At 39.7% G+C, this 22,764-nt stretch overlaps 1 protein-coding gene across 1 annotated transcript in view; it reads left to right on the forward strand.

Annotated features, from left to right (window-relative positions):
* The window catches only part of OPN4 (opsin 4), a 106,460-nt gene that overhangs the window by 30,321 nt on the left and 53,375 nt on the right, over positions 1 to 22,764 (forward strand). Inside the window, exons 5-8 of the mRNA XM_053692864.1 lie at positions 5,414 to 5,617; positions 6,006 to 6,177; positions 11,974 to 12,135; positions 18,455 to 18,562. Coding sequence (XP_053548839.1) covers positions 5,414 to 5,617; positions 6,006 to 6,177; positions 11,974 to 12,135; positions 18,455 to 18,562 — 646 coding nt within the window. The remainder of the gene's footprint in view (positions 1 to 5,413; positions 5,618 to 6,005; positions 6,178 to 11,973; positions 12,136 to 18,454; positions 18,563 to 22,764) is intronic.

The raw sequence follows: 22,764 nt of genomic DNA on the forward strand, positions 1-22,764 counted from the left end.
ATGCAATTACTATTGGAATGCTGTTGGGAAGACAAGATAATTCAGCAAAGGCAATTTCAGTATTACTAATGTAATAGGGGTCTCAATGCACGAGGCTCAAACAGATGTAATCATGACTGTTTATAAGATTCTATCGTCCATCTTAAACCCTAGAAAATGAAACTAGAAATTAAACAAAACAATGTATCCACTGTAAAACCATCTGTGTGCAAACTATCCAAGAACTATTCAAGTAACTAATTAGAGAGAAGTTATATTAGTAAACTGCACTAGCTAGTTAGAGCATTTGGTTATTTGATAAATGCATCATTCTCGCCTTTCTTGCTTTGTCAGCCTTGCAGTCCGTTGGTCTGTATATATATTGTAAAAAAGGGGGCAGGTCAACGAAGTGCCAACGAGAGAAAATGTGTCTCCCATAGGAAATAATAGGAATTGCAGCTTCTGCAAATGTCTGCCGACGTTGCCACTTTCAGTGGGTGAGGTGGGGGGGCACCGTATTTGAAGTGCTCCTACACTGCAGACACAATGCGCTCACTGAAAGCAAACACAGTTTCTGTGTAGGAACAATTCAAATAATGCCTGTGTGACCTTAACTGTAACTAACTACACTGCCTGCCTCACAACTGAAAAGGTGGCTTGACAAAAATGGCTAACAACCTACTTGTAAGCTGTACTTCAGAGATTGGAATATATTGCACTACTGACGATGTATCCCAATCAAAGTGCAGGTGCTCCCCTGGAATGCCCGGTTTATTCACAAACAATGCCTATACCTACGTTATGTTTTAGCTATACTATCTCTGGAGCACCCAGCTAACTCCCTTATACCGCCTATACCTACGTCATGTTTTAGCTATTCTATCTCTGGAACTCCCAGCTAACTTCCTTGTATCATCCCCTATGCTGTCCTCTCATAAACTACTCTGCCTCCTTAGAAATACCTCCCCATCTAACTCTCCTGTCTCTAATCAAACACGCTCCTACAAATCTCCCTCTCACCTTCTGTCACTCACACTCCTACTACTGCTTGCTGCTGGTGACATCTCTCCTAACCCTGGCCCATCAACAATCACCACACTCATACACTCTCGCTCAGTCTCCCACAATAAAAACTCAAGGTCACGCAATCCCAACAAGCTCAGCTCCATTAACCCACAGCACTTATCCCCTCTCTTTTCTTGTGCCTTCTGGAATGCACGCTCTGTCTGTAACAAACTTACAACTGTTTACGACCTGTTTGTTTCTAACGCTTTCAATCTTCTAGCAATTACTGAAACCTGGCTATCTTCCTCTGACACTGCTTCCATTGCTGCTCTCATGCACGGCGGTCTCCATTTTAGCCACACCCCTAGGCCAGGTGAGAGACATGGTGGCGGTGTTGGAATCTTACTATCCCCCTCCTGCTCCTATCAGCACCTGCATCCTCATCCATCTCTCTCCTTCTCCTCCTTTGAAGTCCACTGCATCCGCCTTTTCTCCCCCCTCTCCCTCAAGGTGGCAGTTTCAAGGTGGCAGTTATCTATCGCCCCCCTGGACAAACCTCCCAATTCCTCGACAACTTTGCTGCCTGGCTTTCTTACTTTCTCTCTACAAATACACCTGCTCTAATACTAGGGGACTTCAGCATCCCCATTGATAACCCATCTGCCCCTGCTGCCTCTAAACTTCTCTCACTCACAAACTCCTTTGGTCTCTCACAATTCACCCTATTCCCTACTCCCCACGACGGACACTCTCTTGATCTGGTATTTTCTACCTCTGCTTCCCTTCTGATGTCACCCGTCGCCCATTTCCCATCTCAGACCACCATCTGCTCACCTATAATCTCAATGTACATACTAAACCTATTTCTCTCCCCTGCAGAAATCTGCACACTGTGGATCCTCTCCAACTTTCTAACCTTATTCAAAAAATGCCTCCCCCACACTTCCACGGTACCCTACCCTAACCTTGCTACAAACCACTATAACAATACTCTGTCCTCTGCACTCAACACCCTTGCTCCTCCATAAATACACAAAACCCCACGTCGTCAGCTCCAGCCCTGGCACTCTCAGCAAACACGGTATCTACAAAAATGCTCCCGTGTTGCTGAACGTACCTGGAGGAAATCCCTCTCTGAACCCGATTTCCTACACTATAATTTCATTCTTCATTCTTACTCCTCTGCCTTTCACTTAGCCAAGCAAAACTACTCCTCTTCTCTCATATCTTATCACTCCTCAAACCCTAAATGTCTCTTCTACATTTTTAACACTCTCCTCTATCCACCTGCACCACCCTCTTCATCTGCCTTTAGTGCTCAAGACTTGGCAGACTGCTTTTTCAACAAAACACTTACCATCCAAAGTAACATCCCACCACAAGACTGCAACCTTCCAGCTCCGCCCCCGGTCACCCCCTCCACCACTCTCAGTACCTTCCCCCCAACCACTGAGAATAAAGTGAGTTCCCTAATATCTTCCTCACACCTCACTACCTACCCACTTGACCCTATCCCTTCACATCTAATACCTTCTCTGTCTTCTACCCTCACCCCAGCTCTTACTCACATATTCAACAGATCCCTTACTACTGGTTCATTTCCATCATCCATCAAACATGCAAAGGTCACCCCCATCCTCACAAAACCCTACCTCGACCCCAATTCTCCTGCAAACTACCAACCCTTATCACAGCTTCCACTAGCTTCAAAATTCCTGAAAAAAATAGTTTTCGATTGCCTAACCCGCTTCCTATCCTCCAAATCATTGCTTGACCACCTGCAATCTGGCTTCCGTCCACAACACTCAACTTAGACTGCCCTCACCAAGGTTACTAACGATCTTTCTGCTCCACACTAACATCAGCCCCACAGTGTACACTTTATTAAAAATGAATATTGCATAAATATATTTTTACATGTTTTCATCTATTTAACTGCAAAGGGCCCCAATGCAATTAAACGTGCGCGCAAACGTAAAAACCCGATAAAGCTTGTGCGCGAATGTTTGTGCTCCACTCATAATCTGGCCCCTTGTGTTATTTTTTGCACAAGGCCAAACAAAAGATCATGTACCCTGTACTACTTGTAATCTAGCCCATAGAATTTCACAGTGACAAGTGCAAAACATACACACTGCACCAAATTAGAGCATATAATTGTCCCTTTCGTTTTCTATGCGCACCTAAATACATTCATATACATTATATAGATATCTACCTTACCTACCTTTTATGCAAATACACATGGTGAGAGAGAAATATTTTAATATAATATATTACAATTTAGGTACAACAATTCCGCCAGTGAGTTTGTAATCTTGTAGCTAGAAAAATGTATTTGCATGTACAGAAATACTAGACATTCTGAACAGATACATAATAGCTTTACATAAGCTCCCATAGTGTTATATAAATGCATTACTAATACACTGCATCCCTGCAGACATAAATAATATTGATAAGTGTCTGGGGGGGGGGGGGTGTTGGAGAGATGAGACTACAATTCATTTTCACAACTGATGCTTTGTTAGTGTTTAAAGTGCTTAAAGGGACAGAAAGCCTCTTTTATTTTTTATTTTTGCTGATTCAGAAAGAGCCTACATTTGAAAAAAACTTTCCAGTTTACTTTGTTCTCTTGGTGTCCTTGAAGAGCATACCTAGGTATGCTCAGTAGTGTTACTGTGTCTGGAAAACTATATGGCAGCAGTTTTTACATCACTGTTGTTACCTTTGTTACAAAATGGAAGCTATAGAGCTCTTCAGAAGCATTCATACTACTGAGCATACCTAGGTACCCTCTTCAAGGACACCAAGAGAACAAAGTCATTTTGGTAATAGAAGCAATTTTTTCTTTTGTTTTTAAATGTACACTCTATCTGAGTTATGAAAAGAAATTGGATTTTGTGTCCGTTAATATATTCTGCATTATTAATTAAAGTATTGACATGGATAGGGCAGCATTTTAAATTTAAGTTGACAGAAAAGGCAAAATTAAATTTGAATGGATTAAATAGAGCATACTATTTAAAACAATTTTCCAATTTACTTACCTTATCAATTTGGCTTAGTTCTGTTGCTATCCTTTGTTAAAGATTATTATTAGGTGAGCTCAGGAGCGTGCACGTATCTAGCCATCTGGCAGCAGTGTTTGCAACATTGTTTATAGCACTGTTATACAATAGATCCAAACACTGATGCCATAGACTGCAAAAGACATGTGCACGCTCCTGAGCTCCTATCAGCCTACTTAGCTTTATTCAAAAAAGGATATCAAAGGAACAAATCAAATTTGATAATAGAAGTAAAGTGGAAAGTTGTTTTAAATGGTATACTCTGTCTAAATCATAAAAGTTTAATTTTGACTTCACTGTTGGAAATATTGAATGTCATTGTTATAGTATTTTGTGTGGTGTCACATTTGTAACAAATAGACTGTAGATGTAGTAAGTGGAATTATCAGTAGAACTATATGTAATATTACATGATGCACAACCAAGAAAATACCTCTTCTTTTTAAAGGTCATTAAAGGGACGTTGTAGTGCAGAAATGACATGCCCTAATTTGTTAGAAAACCTAATGTTAATGCTACTGACTCAGTAGGTTTATGTGTTTAACCACCAATGGGTTAAATACATAGTAGCACCTGGGAGCTGTAGAGAATGGCTGGTCCCGACCAGATACAGACAGTGAGCTAATAAGCAACAGCAGTCGCACAACCAATTAGCTGCCATGTCTGCTTAGGACCAGCAGTTCTCTGCAGTCCATTAGCTGTATCTTGCACATAGACTTGCAGAGTTGCAATCAAAGCATCTAATTTTTGTACTGTCTGGATATCCCTTTAATGCTTTTCTCTGCGCTCTTCAAATGCCATAATCTATATTAAAGAGACTTTAAAGTAATTTGTTGTAAAAGAGGACATTCTAAAATGTATTTTATGATTCAGGGTATGTGACTCCCCCACCTATGAGGCTCAGGAGTTGTCGTTATTAGCCAGTGAGCAGTCTCTTTGTGCACAAACATACACATTTCAATTGTTTCTTTTCATAATCTTTGATATATGTTTCTGAACTGAATGTCCCTTTAAAAACCACAAACAACTCAAAACTTTTTCTAGCATTCATATGTTACTGTTTAAACATGTTAAAAATATTTTTGCACAAAAAAAAAAAGAGTTGATGTTTTATTTAATTTTTAAGCTAACAGGAAGTGAATGTTTATGTAAAACTGCTCACTGGCTAATAAGCACAACACCCACTGCTATTGGTGGACAAAGAGGCACACCTCAAAGACATAAAAAAATATTTTTTGTCAGTACATGAACATCTGTTTATAAAAAAAAATATGTCTCTTTAATTTTACATATATTAATCCATAAATCAGCTCTTAGAAATATACAATGGTTATTTAACCTGTGTTTTGTATTAATAGGCTGTGAGTTATATGCCTTCTGCGGTGCGCTGTTTGGCATCACGTCTATGATTACTTTGATGGTGATCTCTGTGGATAGGTATTTCGTAATTACACGTCCGCTCGCTTCCATCGGAAAGATATCCAAAAAACGGGCTGCAATAATCCTTTCAGGCGTTTGGCTGTATTCCTTGGCTTGGAGTCTCCCTCCATTTTTTGGTTGGAGTAAGTTGAATACTTTCCCAATTACTACGTATTCTTGACAGATACCATGAATAAGAATTCAGACAGTGCAACCTCAGGGTTGACTAACAGTTGAATCTTAAGTAAGAGCTTAGTATATGAGATTATTGGCTTGCAATTAATTTTCAGTTATTTAAGCAGCAAGGATTAGACGTCTTAGGTTTTTTTTTATAAAAAATGAAGTTATGTGAACACTTTCTCTTGGAATCGTATTAGTACTTGAACACAATAAGATTACAGGAGGAACCATGTCTAAAAAAACACATAATGCAGAGCTATGTGGTCTTTGTCAGATTCTAATAAATAATATATCACTAATATATGGTAAATGTTATAAGTATGAGTCAAATTGTTTTATGTTTTTTTCAAGGTGCTTATGTTCCGGAAGGTCTTCTGACATCGTGCACCTGGGACTATATGACCTTCACTCCTTCTGTTAGAGCCTACACAATGCTTCTGTTCTGTTTTGTGTTTTTTATCCCACTGTTTGTTATTATATACTGTTATATCTTTATATTCAAGGCCATCAAACATACTGACAGGTGAGTCATTATAGTTGGTATTTGAAACGTCAAGTTTGGTGATACATTGATTCTCAGCATTGTTACTTAATTGTGTAGGTAAAGTTTATAGAAAAATAATAATATTTCTAGATTCTATTGATGATGTTGAAGGAGCAAAATGGGTGTCAATTTGAATAACAACCAAGGCAATTCCATGTTAAGTAAATACATGCACACCGCTGGATAGTGTCCAGTTTTTTAGCTGGGGAATAGGTGAACAACCTCACAAGACACAATGCAATAATTCTACACATAAAGCAAGCAGGATCCTACTATTACATGTAAGTTTTACCATTTTACTATGGTACAAATCACTGTTTAACCTCACCCTTTATAAAAATTAGGAAATAAAAAATGGTTGCATGATTTGAAACTCAGTAGCATCTGATTTAGCCGTAAACTGCTTAAAGATTTCTCTATAAAAACAGTTATTGACACTTAGGGGTAGATTTAACAAGTGCCGGGCGGACATGATTCGCTGTAGAGTATCATGTCCACCCAACATCACTAAATACTGATAGCATACGCTGTCGACATTTAACATTGCACACGCATTTCTTGTGAAATGCTTGTGCAATGCCGCCCCCCTGCACATTCAAGGCCAATCAGCCGCTAGCAGGGGGTGTCAATCATCCTGATTGTGTCGGATCAGGATGATTGTAGTCCACCACCTGAAAGGTGCCAGAGAAGTTAAGGAGCAGCGGTCTTTCGACCGCTGCTTCTTAACTTACGTTTTAGGTGAGCCTGAAACTTTGGGTATAGACATCAGCATCCGCTGCTTATTAAATCTACCCCATAGTATAGACTTCCAGCAGAAATGGTAAGCACCATGGGCATCCATGACAAAGAATGCAAGAAGGGATGAATCACCTGCTGCCTTGGGGAAATGTCAGGAACCTGATCCCAGAGATAGGCAGTAAAAGAGCCCTTAAGTCAGACACTCTTGTAACTTGTGGTAATTGGAAAGAGGGGAAGCTCCTCTTTCACTTGAACCTCTGGTTATCCAACAAACAAACATGGCAGTTAGATACTAGGTTTAGAGCCAGACACATGCAAAGGGATCTGAAAATACATCAATATCTTAGACACATATGTATCTATACATCCATGTATATTCTCTCTCAACTGAAGGGTCACTTGAATTTTATATTTACTGTGGGTGTATATATATATATATGTATATATATATATATATATATATATATAAATATATATATATATATACAGTGGGACAAAAAAAAGTATTTAGTCAGCCACCAATTGTGCAAATTCTCCCACTTGATGTAATTTTCATCATAGGTATACCTCAACTATGAGAGACAAAATGTGGAAACAAATCCAGACAATCACATTGTCTGATTTGGAAAATAATTTATTTGCATATTATGATGGAAAATAAGTATTTGGTCACCTACAAACAAGCAAGATTTCTGGCTCTCAAAGACCTGTATCTTCTTCTTTAAGAGGCTCCTCTGTCCTCCACTCATTACCTGTATTAATGGCACCTGTTTGAACTTGTTATCAGTATAAAAGACACCTGTCCACAACCTCAAACAGTTACACTCCAAACTCCACTATGGTGAAGACCAAAGAGCTGTCGAAGGATACCAGAAACAAAATTGTAGACCTGCACCAGGCTGGGAAGACTGAATCTGCAATAGGCAAGCAGCTTGGTGTGAAGAAATCAACTGTGGGAGCAATAATTAAAAAATGGAAGACATACAAGACCACTGATAATCTCCCTCGATCTGGGGCTCCACGCAAGATCTCACCCCATGGGGTCAAAATGATTACAAGAACGGTGAGCAAACATCCCAGAACCACACAGGGGGACCTAGTGAATGACCCGCAGAGAGCTGGGACCAACGTATCAAAGGCTACCATCAGTAACACACTACGCCGCCAGGGACGTGCAGTGCCAGACGTGTCTCCCTGCTTAAGCCAGTACATGTCCGGGCCATCTGAAGTATGCTAGAGAGCCTTTGGAAGATCCAGAAACGGATTGGGAGAATGTCATATGGTCAGATGAAACCAAAGTAAAACTGTTTGGTAGAAACACAACTCGTCGTGTTTGGAGGAGAAAGAATGCTGAGTTGCAACCAAAGAACACCATACCTACTGTGAAGCATGGGGTTGTAAACATCATGCTCTGGGGCTGTTTCTCTGCAAAGGGAACAGGACGACTGATCGGTGTACATGAAAGAATGAATGGGGCCATGTATCCTGAGATTTTGAGTGCAAACCTCCTTCCATCAGCAAGGACATTGAAGATGAAACTTGGCTGGGTCTTTCATCATGACAATGATCCCAAACACACTGCCCGGGCAACAAAGGAGTGGCTTCATAAGAAGCATTTCAAGGTCCTGGAGTGGCCTAGCCAGTCTCCAGATCTCAACCCCATAGAAAACCTTTGGAGGGAGTTGAAAGTCTGTGTTGCCCAGCGACAGCCCCAAACATCACTGCTTTAGAGGAGATCTGCATGCAGGAATGGGCCAACATACCAGCTGTGACAACCTTGTGAAGACTTACAGAAAACGTTTGCCTCTGTCATTGTCAACAAAGAATATATAACAAAGTATTTAGATGAACTTTTGATATTGACCAAATACTTATTTTCCACCATAATTTGCAAATAAATTCTTTCCAAATCAGACAATGCGATTGTCTAGATTTGTTTCCACATTTTGTCTCTCATAGTTGAGGTATACCTATTATGAAAATTACAGGCCTCTCTCATCTTCTTAAGTGGGAGAACTTGCACAATTGGTGGCTGACTAAATACTTTTTTACCCCACTGTATATATATATATATATATATTTATATATAAAAGTCAAAGTGAGAGGAGTATGCACTTATGGACTAAACCGGAATACGTCACATAAATGGTGAAGTGACCAGTGCCCCTTGACGTTGTCAGTGGGACCATGGTCCTCAAAATGTGAAATTAGACAAATCCCCCAGAGAGTAGAAAGTACAGATTATATCTGAGCAGGGAACCTCCAATATATGTCAGCCGTGAGCTGAGAAGAGACATAAACTTATCACACCAGCGGGAGTATGGACAAACAAGAGCAGTCTATGCACAACAGCATGTAGCTGTATCCACTCACCGCATTAAGGTGTTCAAAACCGGAATCCAGGCCAGGAAAGTAAGCCTTCTAATGCTCAGGAGCCGCCTGCATCCACAGCATTTGTAGCGCCGTAGTAAACAGCTGAAGGAGGTGTGTCTGATCACATGTTGTAGACAACCAATAGTGGAATCCCATAGCAATTCTCGCTCTGAGTAAGAGGCAATCTGGGAGCTCCCTTAGCCTACGGTTACCTGGTCCATGTAAAGTAGGCAAAAAAAAGATATATACCGTAGGCAAGGGTGAAGTAAAATGTTCCTTTATTGATATTTCCAAGTAGGATAAAAACAAACCAGGAGAACCAAAGTAAAACACACACACTTACAGAGAGTATAAGTATGCTAACAGTGGCCACCGGCCGAAACATGTTAGCATACTTATACTGTCTTTAAGTGTGCGCGTTTTACTTTTGGACCTCCTGGTGTTGACCTCCTGGTTTGTTTTTATCCTACTTGGAAATATCAATAAAGGAACATTTTACTTCACCCTTGCCTACGGTATATATATATTTTTTGCCTAATATATATATATATATATATATCTGCAAATATCTAGAAGAACAAGCGCACAGATACACTATTCATAGTGCAAATCAATTTAATATTAAAAAGGCAAATAGCAAATAAACAACATTCAGGAGTAAATACTACTCACAAGGGGAACCCCAATCATATGAGGTAAGTAATGTCTGTTGGATCCTTAAAGTGTCCCCACTTATTCCAGGAAACAGTCACAGTTATGTCTCCACTTAGGTATAGGTTAGTAAGTCCCAAAAGGTAGGAGAATCTCCTTATGGCAAACAAGTCCTCAGTGTTTAACAGAGGTAGCGGTCAATGTTAAAAAGGTAATCCTGTCCTTTTTAACATTGTAGCGTCTGTTCAGAGCTCTCCTTTGCTTTGTGAATCTCAAGCCAACAGGAGGAAAGGAGAGCTCTGAACAGACGCTACTACGTTGATCTACAGAGCTACGGATCCATGCTGGTTTGCAAGAAAAACTCATTGCACAGCCTCGGTTTGTTTAACAAACAACAGGAGCGGTAAGACGGACAGGATTACCTTTGTAACATCGACCGCTACCTCTGTTAAACACTGAGGACTTGTTTGCCATAAGGAGATTCTCCTACCTTTTGGGACTTACTAACCTATACCTAAGTGGAGACATAACTGTGACTGTTGCCTGGAATAAGTGGGGACACTTTAAGGATCCGACAGACATTACTTACCTCATATGATTGGGGTTCCCCTTGTGAGTAGTATTTACTCCTGAATGTTGTTTATTTGCTATTTGCCTTTTTAATATTAAATTGATTTGCACTATGAATAGTGTATCTGTGCGCTTGTTCTTCTAGATATTTGCAGCTGTATTTCCTTCACTCAAATTGAACCTTGAGTGGTACCTCAACGAGCAGCACGGATTCACCCAGCAGCTTGAAATTTCATTGAATCTCAGAAGGACATTGTTGTTTTCCTTCTCTCTCACCTCTCTCCAGGAAAATTTGCAGAAAATTTGCAGAGTGTGATAAGTATACTTGTTATTACTAATTTATATATAATATACCAACTGTTATTATCTCTGTAAATTGTTACCATAAGATAAAACATTACCATCCACTTTAAATTCATTACAAGTGTGCGCAGCCTAGGCTCCCAGTAGTGAGATTCATCTTTTTTTTGAATTCTCTACTGTGATCTTATTATTTATATATATATATATATATATATATATATATATATATATATATATATATATATATATATATATATATATATCAAATGTAAGCAACCTCAGTAGCACTTGGCATATTCATAAGGCTATCTTGAGAATTATTTAAACCTATTGATCTGATAAGCATGGTCATATGCAGGTAATTTTTTCAGGGAAGGAACATAAATAAATAAATAAATTGCCCCAAGAACAACCTGTGTATTAAGAAATGAAATGTACAAATGAGAAGCACATTTTAATTAAGGTGCTCCATTGGCATCAAAACAGTGAATAAAGTAGATGCTTGTACTTGGAAATAAAGAGTAAAATTTCAGGGAGGGCGTGCAGGCCAGACGCCCATGCAGATAAATAAATAGGCAGGTAAGATTGCACTTTTGATTCTTATCTGTCCTCAAATTGTATTATGTTCACAAATTAAATTATTTTTTATATTATTTTATTTTAGCAAGGTGAAAATAATAACATGACAGCATTAAACAAAAACTCACAATATAAAACCAACATAAACATTTTGCCTTTGTCATTATCATCAATCAATTCAATGTAATATAGAAATGTCAAGACATAAGCAATTTATCAATGCCTATTTTTCTATTTAGTCCTCCCCAGAAAAGAGAGGGGGGAAAAACACACAAATTGTTTTCAGATTGTATTCTAGTTTCAGAGCCTCTTATAAGTATAATCAATTCCTTTTTGATCTTACAAATAAATACTGATTTCCCTTTGGTTAAAATGGCTAAGCTTTCTATGCTTTTATGTCATATTTATGAGTCAGTTATCTATTTCTTCTGCTTTAACAACTACCCATAAATATTGAGTTATCCCTCTTGACTGTCCTCTGATGAACTCTTTTGCCACTTGTAAATTCTTTGTGCTAAATATCCTGATATATCCATCACTGCCTCTCTCTTTTTATAACAGAGCTGTTCAGAAGATTGGTTCTGATGACAACAAGCAATCTCAGAAAAAATATCAGAAAATGAAGAATGAATGGAAAATGGCAAAAATTGCTTTGATTGTCATTCTCCTTTATGTTATATCCTGGGCACCATATTCAACAGTAGCCCTTGTGGCTTTTGCTGGGTAATGTTTTGTATAATGATGATTATATCAAACTATATTTCAGAAAATTAGTAATTATAGTTAAGAAAATTGTGAGCAAATTAAATAATTCAATCATAGATCCACTTACTGATCTTCAATGGATGTGATTACAGAATCATTTGTACAAGAACTAAATGCATATTATAATTTTACATGGCAGGCTCAGTGTGATTATATTTGAATAGAAGTAGCCAGGATAATATTTTGACTTATAATAAAAATATTAAAGGGACATTCAAGTCAATGATTTTTTTATGCATCAGGGAATATTTGCTGCATTGCAAAAACCTGCAAACAAAATACATGTTTTAAAAGCTATTAAAACTGTAATTTCTCCAACATAGGTGTGTCCGGTCCACGGCGTCATCCTTACTTGTGGGATATTCTCTTCCCCAACAGGAAATGGCAAAGAGCCCAGCAAAGCTGGTCACATGATCCCTCCTAGGCTCCGCCTACCCCAGTCATTCTCTTTGCCGTTGTACAGGCAACATCTCCACGGAGATGGCTTAGAGTTTTTTAGTGTTTAACTGTAGTTTTTATTATTCAATCAAGAGTTTGTTATTTTAAAATAGTGCTGGTATGTACTATTTACTCAGAAACAGAAAAGAGATGAAGATTTCTGTTTGTATGAGGAAAATGATTTTAGCAACCGTTACTAAAATCCATGGCTGTTCCACACAGGACTGTTGAGAGGAATTAACTTCAGTTGGGGGAACAGTGAGCAGTCTCTTGCTGCTTGAGGTATGACACATTCTAACAAGACGATGTAATGCTGGAAGCTGTCATTTTCCCTATGGGATCCGGTAAGCCATGTTTATTAAGATAGTAAATAAGGGCTTCACAAGGGCTTATTAAGACTGTAGACTTTTTCTGGGCTAAATCGATTCATTATTAACACATATTTAGCCTTGAGGAATCATTTAATCTGGGTATTTTGATAAGATTATATCGGCAGGCACTTTTTTAGACACCTTATTCTTTAGGGGCTTTCCCAAATCATAGGCAGAGCCTCATTTTCGCGCCGGTGTTGCGCACTTGTTTTTGAGAGGCATGACATGCAGTCGCATGTGTGAGGAGCTCTGATACATAGAAAAGACTTTCTGAAGGCGTCATTTGGTATCGTATTCCCCTTTGGGCTTGGTTGGGTCTCAGCAAAGCAGATACCAGGGACTGTAAAGGGGTTAAAGTTAAAAACGGCTCCGGTTCCGTTATTTTAAGGGTTAAAGCTTCCAAATTTGGTGTGCAATACTTTTAAGGCTTTAAGACACTGTGGTGAAATTTTGGTGAATTTTGAACAATTCCTTCATATTTTTTCGCAATTGCAGTAATAAAGTGTGTTCAGTTTAAAATTTAAAGTGACAGTAACGGTTTTATTTTAAAACGTTTTTTGTACTTTGTTATCAAGTTTATGCCTGTTTAACATGTCTGAACTACCAGATAGACTGTGTTCTGAATGTGGGGAAGCCAGAGTTCCTTCTCATTTAAATAAATGTGATTTATGTGACAATGACAATGATGCCCAAGATGATTCCTCAAGTGAGGGGAGTAAGCATGGTACTGCATCATTCCCTCCTTCGTCTACACGAGTCTTGCCCACTCAGGAGGCCCCTAGTACATCTAGCGCGCCAATACTCCTTACTATGCAACAATTAACGGCTGTAATGGATAATTCTGTCAAAAACATTTTAGCCAAAATGCACACTTATCAGCGTAAGCGCGACTGCTCTGTTTTAGATACTGAAGAGCATGACGACGCTGATAATAATGGTTCTGAAGGGCCCCTAAACCAGTCTGATGGGGCCAGGGAGGTTTTGTCTGAGGGAGAAATTACAGATTCAGGGAACATTTCTCAACAAGCTGAACCTGATGTGATTACGTTTAAATTTAAGTTGGAACATCTCCGCGCTCTGCTTAAGGAGGTATTATCCACTCTGGATGATTGTGACAATTTGGTCATCCCAGAGAAGCTATGTAAAATGGACAAGTTCCTAGAGGTCCCGGGGCTCCCAGAAGCTTTTCCTATACCCAAGCGGGTGGCGGACATTGTAAATAAAGAATGGGAAAGGCCCGGTATTCCTTTCGTCCCTCCCCCCATATTTAAAAAATTGTTTCCTATGGTCGACCCCAGAAAGGACTTATGGCAGACAGTCCCCAAGGTCGAGGGAGCGGTTTCCACTTTAAACAAACGCACCACTATACCCATAGAAGATAGTTGTGCTTTCAAAGATCCTATGGATAAAAAATTAGAAGGTTTACTTAAAAAGATGTTTGTTCAGCAGGGTTACCTTCTACAACCAATTTCATGCATTGTCCCTGTCGCTACAGCCGCATGTTTCTGGTTCGATGAGCTGGTAAAGGCGGTCGATAGTGATTCTCCTCCTTATGAGGAGATTATGGACAGAATCAATGCTCTCAAATTGGCTAATTCTTTCACCCTAGACGCCACTTTGCAATTGGCTAGGTTAGCGGCTAAGAATTCTGGGTTTGCTATTGTGGCGCGCAGAGCGCTTTGGTTGAAATCTTGGTCAGCTGATGCGTCTTCCAAGAACAAGCTACTTAACATTCCTTTCAAGGGGAAAACGCTGTTTGGCCCTGACTTGAAAGAGATTATCTCTGATATCACTGGGGGTAAGGGCCATGCCCTTCCTCAGGATCGGCCTTTCAAGGCCAAAAATAAACCTAATTTTCGTCCCTTTCGTAGAAACGGACCAGCCCAAAGTGCTACGTCCTCTAAGCAAGAGGGTAATACTTCTCAAGCCAAGCAAGCTTGGAGACCAATGCAAGGCTGGAACAAGGGAAAGCAGGCCAAGAAACCTGCCACTGCTACCAAGACAGCATGAAATGTTGGCCCCCGATCCGGGACCGGATCTGGTGGGGGGCAGACTCTCTCTCTTCGCTCAGGCTTGGGCAAGAGATGTTCTGGATCCTTGGACACTAGAAATAGTCTCCCAAGGTTATCTTCTGGAATTCAAGGGGCTTCCCCCAAGGGGGAGGTTCCACAGGTCTCAGTTGTCTTCAGACCACATAAAAAGACAGGCATTCTTACATTGTGTAGAAGACCTGTTAACAATGGGAGTGATTCATCCTGTTCCATTAGGAGAACAAGGGATGGGGTTCTACTCCAATCTGTTCATAGTTCCCAAAAAAGAGGGAACGTTCAGACCAATCTTAGATCTCAAGATCTTAAACAAGTTTCTCAAGGTTCCATCGTTCAAGATGGAAACCATTCGAACAATTCTTCCTTCCATCCAGGAAGGTCAATTCATGACCACGGTGGATTTAAAGGATGCGTATCTACATATTCCTATCCACAAGGAACATCATCGGTTCCTAAGGTTCGCATTCCTGGACAAGCATTACCAGTTCGTGGCGCTTCCTTTCGGATTAGCCACTGCTCCAAGGATTTTCACAAAGGTACTAGGGTCCCTTCTAGCTGTGCTAAGACCAAGGGGCATTGCTGTAGTACCTTACTTGGACGACATTCTGATTCAAGCGTCGTCCCTTCCTCAAGCAAAGGCTCACACGGACATCGTCCTGGCCTTTCTCAGATCTCACGGATGCAAAGTGAACGTGGAAAAGAGTTCTCTATCTCCGTCGACAAGGGTTCCCTTCTTGGGAACAATAATAGACTCCTTAGAAATGAGGATTTTTCTGACAGAGGCCAGAAAAACAAGACTTCTAGACTCTTGTCGGATACTTCATTCCGTTCCTCTTCCTTCCATAGCGCAGTGCATGGAAGTGATAGGTTTGATGGTAGCGGCAATGGACATAGTTCCTTTTGCGCGCATTCATCTAAGACCATTACAACTGTGCATGCTCAGTCAGTGGAATGGGGACTATACAGACTTGTCTCCGAGGATACAAGTAAATCAGAGGACCAGAGACTCACTCCGTTGGTGGCTGTCCCTGGGCAACCTGTCACAAGGGATGACCTTCCGCAGACCGGAGTGGGTCATTGTCACGACCGACGCCAGTCTGATGGGCTGGGGCGCGGTCTGGGGATCCCTGAAAGCTCAGGGTCTTTGGTCCCGGGAAGAATCTCTTCTACCGATAAATATTCTGGAACTGAGAGCGATATTCAATGCTCTCAAGGCTTGGCCTCAGCTAGCGAGGGCCAAGTTCATACGGTTTCAATCAGACAACATGACAACTGTTGCGTACATCAACCATCAGGGGGGAACAAGGAGTTCCCTGGCGATGGAAGAAGTGACCAAAATCATTCAATGGGCGGAGTCTCACTCCTGCCACCTGTCTGCAATCCACATCCCAGGAGTGGAAAATTGGGAAGCGGATTTTCTGAGTCGTCAGACATTGCATCCGGGGGAGTGGGAACTCCATCCGGAAATCTTTGTCCAAATCACTCAACTGTGGGGCATTCCAGACATGGATCTGATGGCCTCTCGTCAGAACTTCAAAGTTCCTTGCTACGGGTCCAGATCCAGGGATCCCAAGGCGGCTCTAGTGGATGCACTAGTAGCACCTTGGACCTTCAAACTAGCTTATGTATTCCCGCCGTTTCCTCTCATCCCCAGGCTGGTAGCCAGGATCAATCAGGAGAGGGCGTCGGTGATCTTGATAGCTCCTGCGTGGCCACGCAGGACTTGGTATGCAGATCTGGTGAATATGTCATCGGCTCCACCATGGAAGCTACCTTTGAGACGAGACCTTCTTGTTCAAGGTCCGTTCGAACATCCGAATCTGGTCTCACTCCAGCTGACTGCTTGGAGATTGAACGCTTGATCTTATCGAAGCGAGGGTTCTCAGATTCTGTTATCGATACTCTTGTTCAGGCCAGAAAGCCTGTAACTAGAAAGATTTACCACAAAATTTGGAAAAAATATATCTGTTGGTGTGAATCTAAAGGATTCCCTTGGGACAAGGTTAAGATTCCTAAGATTCTATCCTTCCTTCAAGAAGGATTGGAAAAAGGATTATCTGCAAGTTCCCTGAAGGGACAGATTTCTGCCTTGTCTGTGTTACTTCACAAAAAGCTGGCAGCTGTGCCAGATGTTCAAGCCTTTGTTCAGGCTCTGGTTAGAATCAAGCCTGTTTACAAACCTTTGACTCCTCCTTGGAGTCTCAACTTAGTTCTTTCAGTTCTTCAGGGGGTTCCGTTTGAACCCTTACATTCCGTTGATATTAAGTTATTATCTTGGAAAGTTTTGTTTTTGGTTGCAATTTCTTCTGCTAGAAGAGTTTCAGAATTATCTGCTCTGCAGTGTTCTCCTCCTTATCTGGTGTTCCATGCAGATAAGGTGGTTTTACGTACTAAACCTGGTTTTCTTCCAAAAGTTGTTTCTAACAAAAACATTAACCAGGAGATTATCGTACCTTCTCTGTGCCCGAAACCAGTTTCAAAGAAGGAACGTTTGTTGCACAATTTGGATGTGGTTCACGCTCTAAAATTCTATTTAGACGCTACAAAGGATTTTAGACAAACATCTTCCCACAAGTAAGGATGACGCCGTGGACCGGACACACCGTTGGAGAAAGTAATTTATCAGGTAAACATAAATTCTGTTTTTGTTAGAAAAATACACAAATGTTTTGCAGTTCTAGTACACACCCCTTAAAAAGCCTCTTGAATGTTGCTAATCTTACTTCCTTTGTTGTGGCCAATTAGTGAACGATATAAATGAGCTCCTGCACATATCAACCAATCATTGTGCAGCATATATGAGTGTCAGATTTCTGCATTCCATTGAATGAACTGCAGCATCTTTGATGTGAATGGCAAAAATAAGTAATACAAATGCATTGATTTTTTTATTTTATTTTATTTTTTAAAATTTTGACTCATTTAACTTTTTTATGGGGAATTAAAGGAACATGAAAACCAAAATGTTTCTTTCATGATTCAGACTGAGAATGCAATCTTAAACAATGTTATTACATTTGCTTAATTATTTTGGTATCCTTTATTGAAGGACAGCAATACAATCTTGGGAGCTAGCTGAACACATCAGGTGAGCGCCCACTGACAACAGTCATATATCTACAGCCACCAATCAGTTCCTAGCAGTGCATTGCTGATCCTGAGCCTGCCTACTATGGTTTTCAATGAAGGATACAAAGAGAAGGAAACAAATTAGATGATAGAATTAAATTGGAGAAGTTGTTTAATATTATAATATTGTATGGTCTATCTGAATCAGGAAAGACACATTTGGGGTTTCATGTCTCTTTAATATTTGAATCCGTTTAACTGTGAATTCTGTTTTTGTGTCTTTTTAGATTCCACAATGTACCCATTGCTTGTGTGATTGGCTAAAATCTGCTCTTGATTATTTTGTCTCAGATATTCCAGTGTCCTTACACCGTATATGAACTCAGTGCCTGCGGTCATTGCAAAGGCTTCAGCTATTCACAATCCAATTATCTACGCCATTACGCATCCAAAATATCGGTATGTGTGATAATCACTTTTTCCTTATTTTAAATTAGTGTACCCTTATAACAAACGTATGGGAATATTTCATGTTTTTAGGAATCCAATTGTCTATAATGCATGTTCTATGGGATGGCTGCAGAAAATATTCTCTAGTAACCATTTTTTTAATACGCTGCATTGTATGGGTCAACAACAATTTCCTGCATTGAAAAATATGTTTTAAAAGCAGTATAGGTTTATTTGCCTACTCTTTTCTATATGTTTAAATTTGGTTAATAAAGGGATATTAAAGTGATTGTAAACTCTCCCCTTTTTAAAAACAGATCTGGAATGTAAGTGATATTTTAGATGGAGTTTAATTCATTATTTGTAACGAAGTTGCGCTCTAACTTACTTTTTAATATAGATATAAAATTCAAATACCCTGCGCTACGCCGCCCACTTCAAGCGCAAATTTTTCTTTGAGCTAAAAGTTTGATTTGTTAACCATTATAGAACAATTCAAATCTTTAGCTTACATAAAAATGTACTTTTGAAGTGGGCGGAGTTGCTCACGGAATTTAAATTTTATATCTATATTAAAAAGTAAGTTATAGCGCATCTTCATTACAACTGCTGAATTAAACTCCATCTAAAATATTACTAATATTCCGGATCTGTTTTTACAAAGGGGAGACTTTACCATCACTTTAAGAAACAGTTATGAAATTATGTAATGTAATAAAAAATTGTATTATTGCACTATTGCTTGCCACTGATTGGTGGCTTCACACATATGTCAACCCTATTGGCTCAGCAGCCATGTTCAACTCCAGAGCAGCATGTGGATACCTGACCAATGACCATCACACCTATATGTGCTTGGTGGGATATCCATTCCAAAACCATGGTATTATTATGGAGCTTACCCACCCACATTTGTGGCTGTAACAGCCACCACTCCTCTAGGGGAGGCTTTCCAAAAGATTTAGGTGTATGTCTGTGGGAATTTGTGTCCATTCAGTCAAAAGAGCATTGATAATGTCAGGCGCTGATGTTGGACAAGAAGGTTTGACTCTATATGCATTCCAATTCATCCCAGAGGTGTTCAGTGGGGTTAAGGTCAGGGCACAGTCATACTGGAACAGGAAAGGGCCTTCCCCAAACTGTTGACACAATATTGGAAGCACCCAATTGTCTAAAATGTATTTCTGTCCTGTAGCATTAAGATGATTAGGGTCTAGTCTAAACCCTGAAAAACAGTGCCAGAACTTAACTCCTCAACCAAACTTTACAGTAGGCACTATGTATTCCGGTAGGTAGTGTTCTGTTGGCATCTGTCACACCCAGATTCTTTCATCAAACTGTCAGATAATGAAGTGTAATGTATTAGTCCAGAGAATATGTTTCCACTGCTCCAGAGTCCAGTGGTAGTGTGATTTACACCACTCCAGCCTAAGCTTGGCATTGAGCATGTTGGTGTGAGGCTTGTGTATAGCCGCTTGACCATGGAAACCCATTTCATGGAGCTCCTGACACACAGTTCTTGTGCTGATGTTGTTTGGAACTCTGTAGTGAGTGACAGGTGATTTTTACGCACAATGCGTTTCAGCACTTGGCGGTCCCATTCTGTGAGTCTGTATGTGCATGGTCTAACACTATTGTTCCTAGATGCTTCCACTTCCACCCGGTCATATCCAGTAAGGCAGAAATTTTACAAACTGACTCCTATTTGTGTGCCACGCTTAACGTATCCGAGCTCTTCAGTACAACCCATCATACTGCCAATATGTATCTATTTCATGGCTATGTGTTGGATGTCATGCACATGTTAGCAATCTGTAAGAGCACTTTATTATTGTAGTGTTAACTATGTGTTTAACCCCTGCATAGGTTGTCTCCAGATCTGCAATACACTACTGGGAGCTAGCTAAGCTAATTTGACAAGAAGCATATGTGCATATAGTTCATCGCTACCCACGTAAATTTGATAAAATGTATTCTGTATAATATGCTGTATCTGAATCATGAATGTATACGTCTGACTTTCACGTCCCTTTCAAGACATAATTCTGCACAAGCAACAGTGCAGTAATTACATGCTGTAGCACAGTGTTTCTCAACCGCGGTCCTCAAGTACCCCCAACAGACCAGGTTTTCATTGTAGCTGAACCAGTACACAGGTGAAATAATCAGCTGATCAGTAACTATGGTTACTAATTTGCTCTCAACCATTAGCTGATTATTTCACCTGTGCACTTTTTCAGCTATAATGAAAACCTGGCCTGTTGTGGGTACTTGAGGGCTGCGGTTGAGAAACAATGCTGTAGCCCATTAGAACACAATATTATTAAAATCAGTCATTACCAGTGTTCCATCTAAGGCCAGTTTTGTGAGCGGCACCCAGCAGTGAAACAGTTAATAAGGGAACCACACCTTGCAGTCTGCATTGTGTTTGCTAATTGCTCTAATTAACTTTTTCACCGCTGGGCCACTCACAAATCTGCCCTTAGAGGGAACCCTGGTCATTACCCCTTTAAATCATATTTTGTAGATGAAATCAACAGTTAATTTACATCTGTTATTTATATGAAAAAAACAACAGAATATTTTTTTTGCATGAAAAAAGTTTGATGATAAATCACTTTGAAATTAATTAAAACCAATAAAGTAGCATCAGTTGTCTACTTCCTGGTAAAGCTCATTGGTTGATAGGTACTGTTTCCTAATGCTGATATAGTTTTCCTACTAATGCTGATTGGCTAATAAATACTTCTTGCTAATTCTTATGATTAAATACTGCTCTTTTATATCATTAATATAATTTATTTTAGTACAGTGTCCCTTTAAAGGGACAGTAAAGTCAAAATTAAACTTAAATGTACTGGAAAGACTATTTTAAATATCTTTCTATTTACTTTTTTTTTTAAATAATATTTTTATTGAAGGTTCATTTAAGGGCATACAAGGTCATAAAAACAATTCTTTCATTACATGTAATAAAGTTTCAATATTACAAGCGACGTGAATAATAAAATGAAAAGATGAAAGATATAACGCCAACTCTTTACACATCTTATAGACACGAAGAAAATAAAATGCCAAACTTCTGTAAACCTTCTAAATGACACCATAGGTCACTTTCAGACCTCTATATGTGAGGAGGAACATTAAAGCTAGAGAAGGAGATTATAAACATGTGAGACCAACTGTGGATCTCAATAATGAACCTAATTTTTATAACATTTAACAACAAGAAAGCATATGTACGGTATGATAAATTTAAGATTTACAGGGAAAGCAGTGAATAGCTGAAAAATAGCTATTGTGTAAGCAAGCTATATTGTTAGACTAGGCAGGGACGAATAAACACAGTGTATGATAATAGGCTATGGCATTGCTATAGATTAAACAATGAATGCGTTAAATGAGAAGATATGTATAGTGGTTCAAAATATAATCAGGGTATATGGATATGTATGACAGGCGATATACGTTGGTGTATAATTATGCCAAGCATGTGTAGGGGATTCTAGCTGTACTTGGCTGCTAAGAGGGAGAACTCATGTACGTCCAGGGGTAGTATCCGAAGGAAGAGCACCAGGTTGGAGGGGGAGGGGTGAGAAAAAAAAAAAAGGGGAGGGAGATAGGGGAAAGTAATAGGGAGAAGGAGTTAAGGTAGGAAAGAAGGTTAAAGGAACAGAGATAGGAACATCGTCTATATTTTTAGTAAATTATGGGATTTTAAGTACTGGGGGACCGGATTTTTCTCCACAATTCCCAAGACTGGCAATGTAGGGAGATTTTGTTATTTGCAATAAAGATGGGACTTTCCATGATTTCTAAATAGTCCATAGTTTTGATTAGATCGTGCCAGGTGGGAATATTGGTTTGTTTCCACAGACAGGCTATATTGAGTTTAACAGCCATCATTAAGTAGATGCTGAGGAGACCCACAGGAGAGAGAGGGCACCCCACCCCCAGATGAAACAGTACTCTCTGCGGATCTAACCATAAGGTAGGATTTATCTCAAAGCATTTACGAGAGAGCATATCCCAAAGAGGTTTCAAAACGGGGCATTCCCACCATATGTGTAGTGGGGATCCTATCTGGTTACAACCTCTCCAACAAAGCGGAGAATTAATGGGAGAGATTTTGAAGAGTCTCAGTGGGGTCATATGCCATTGCATACAGATCTTGAGATGTAATTCTAGCAATGTGATACAATGGAGAGCTT

This window comes from Bombina bombina, chromosome 9, assembly GCF_027579735.1.
Source record: "Bombina bombina isolate aBomBom1 chromosome 9, aBomBom1.pri, whole genome shotgun sequence".
NCBI classification, from domain to species: domain Eukaryota; kingdom Metazoa; phylum Chordata; class Amphibia; order Anura; family Bombinatoridae; genus Bombina; species Bombina bombina.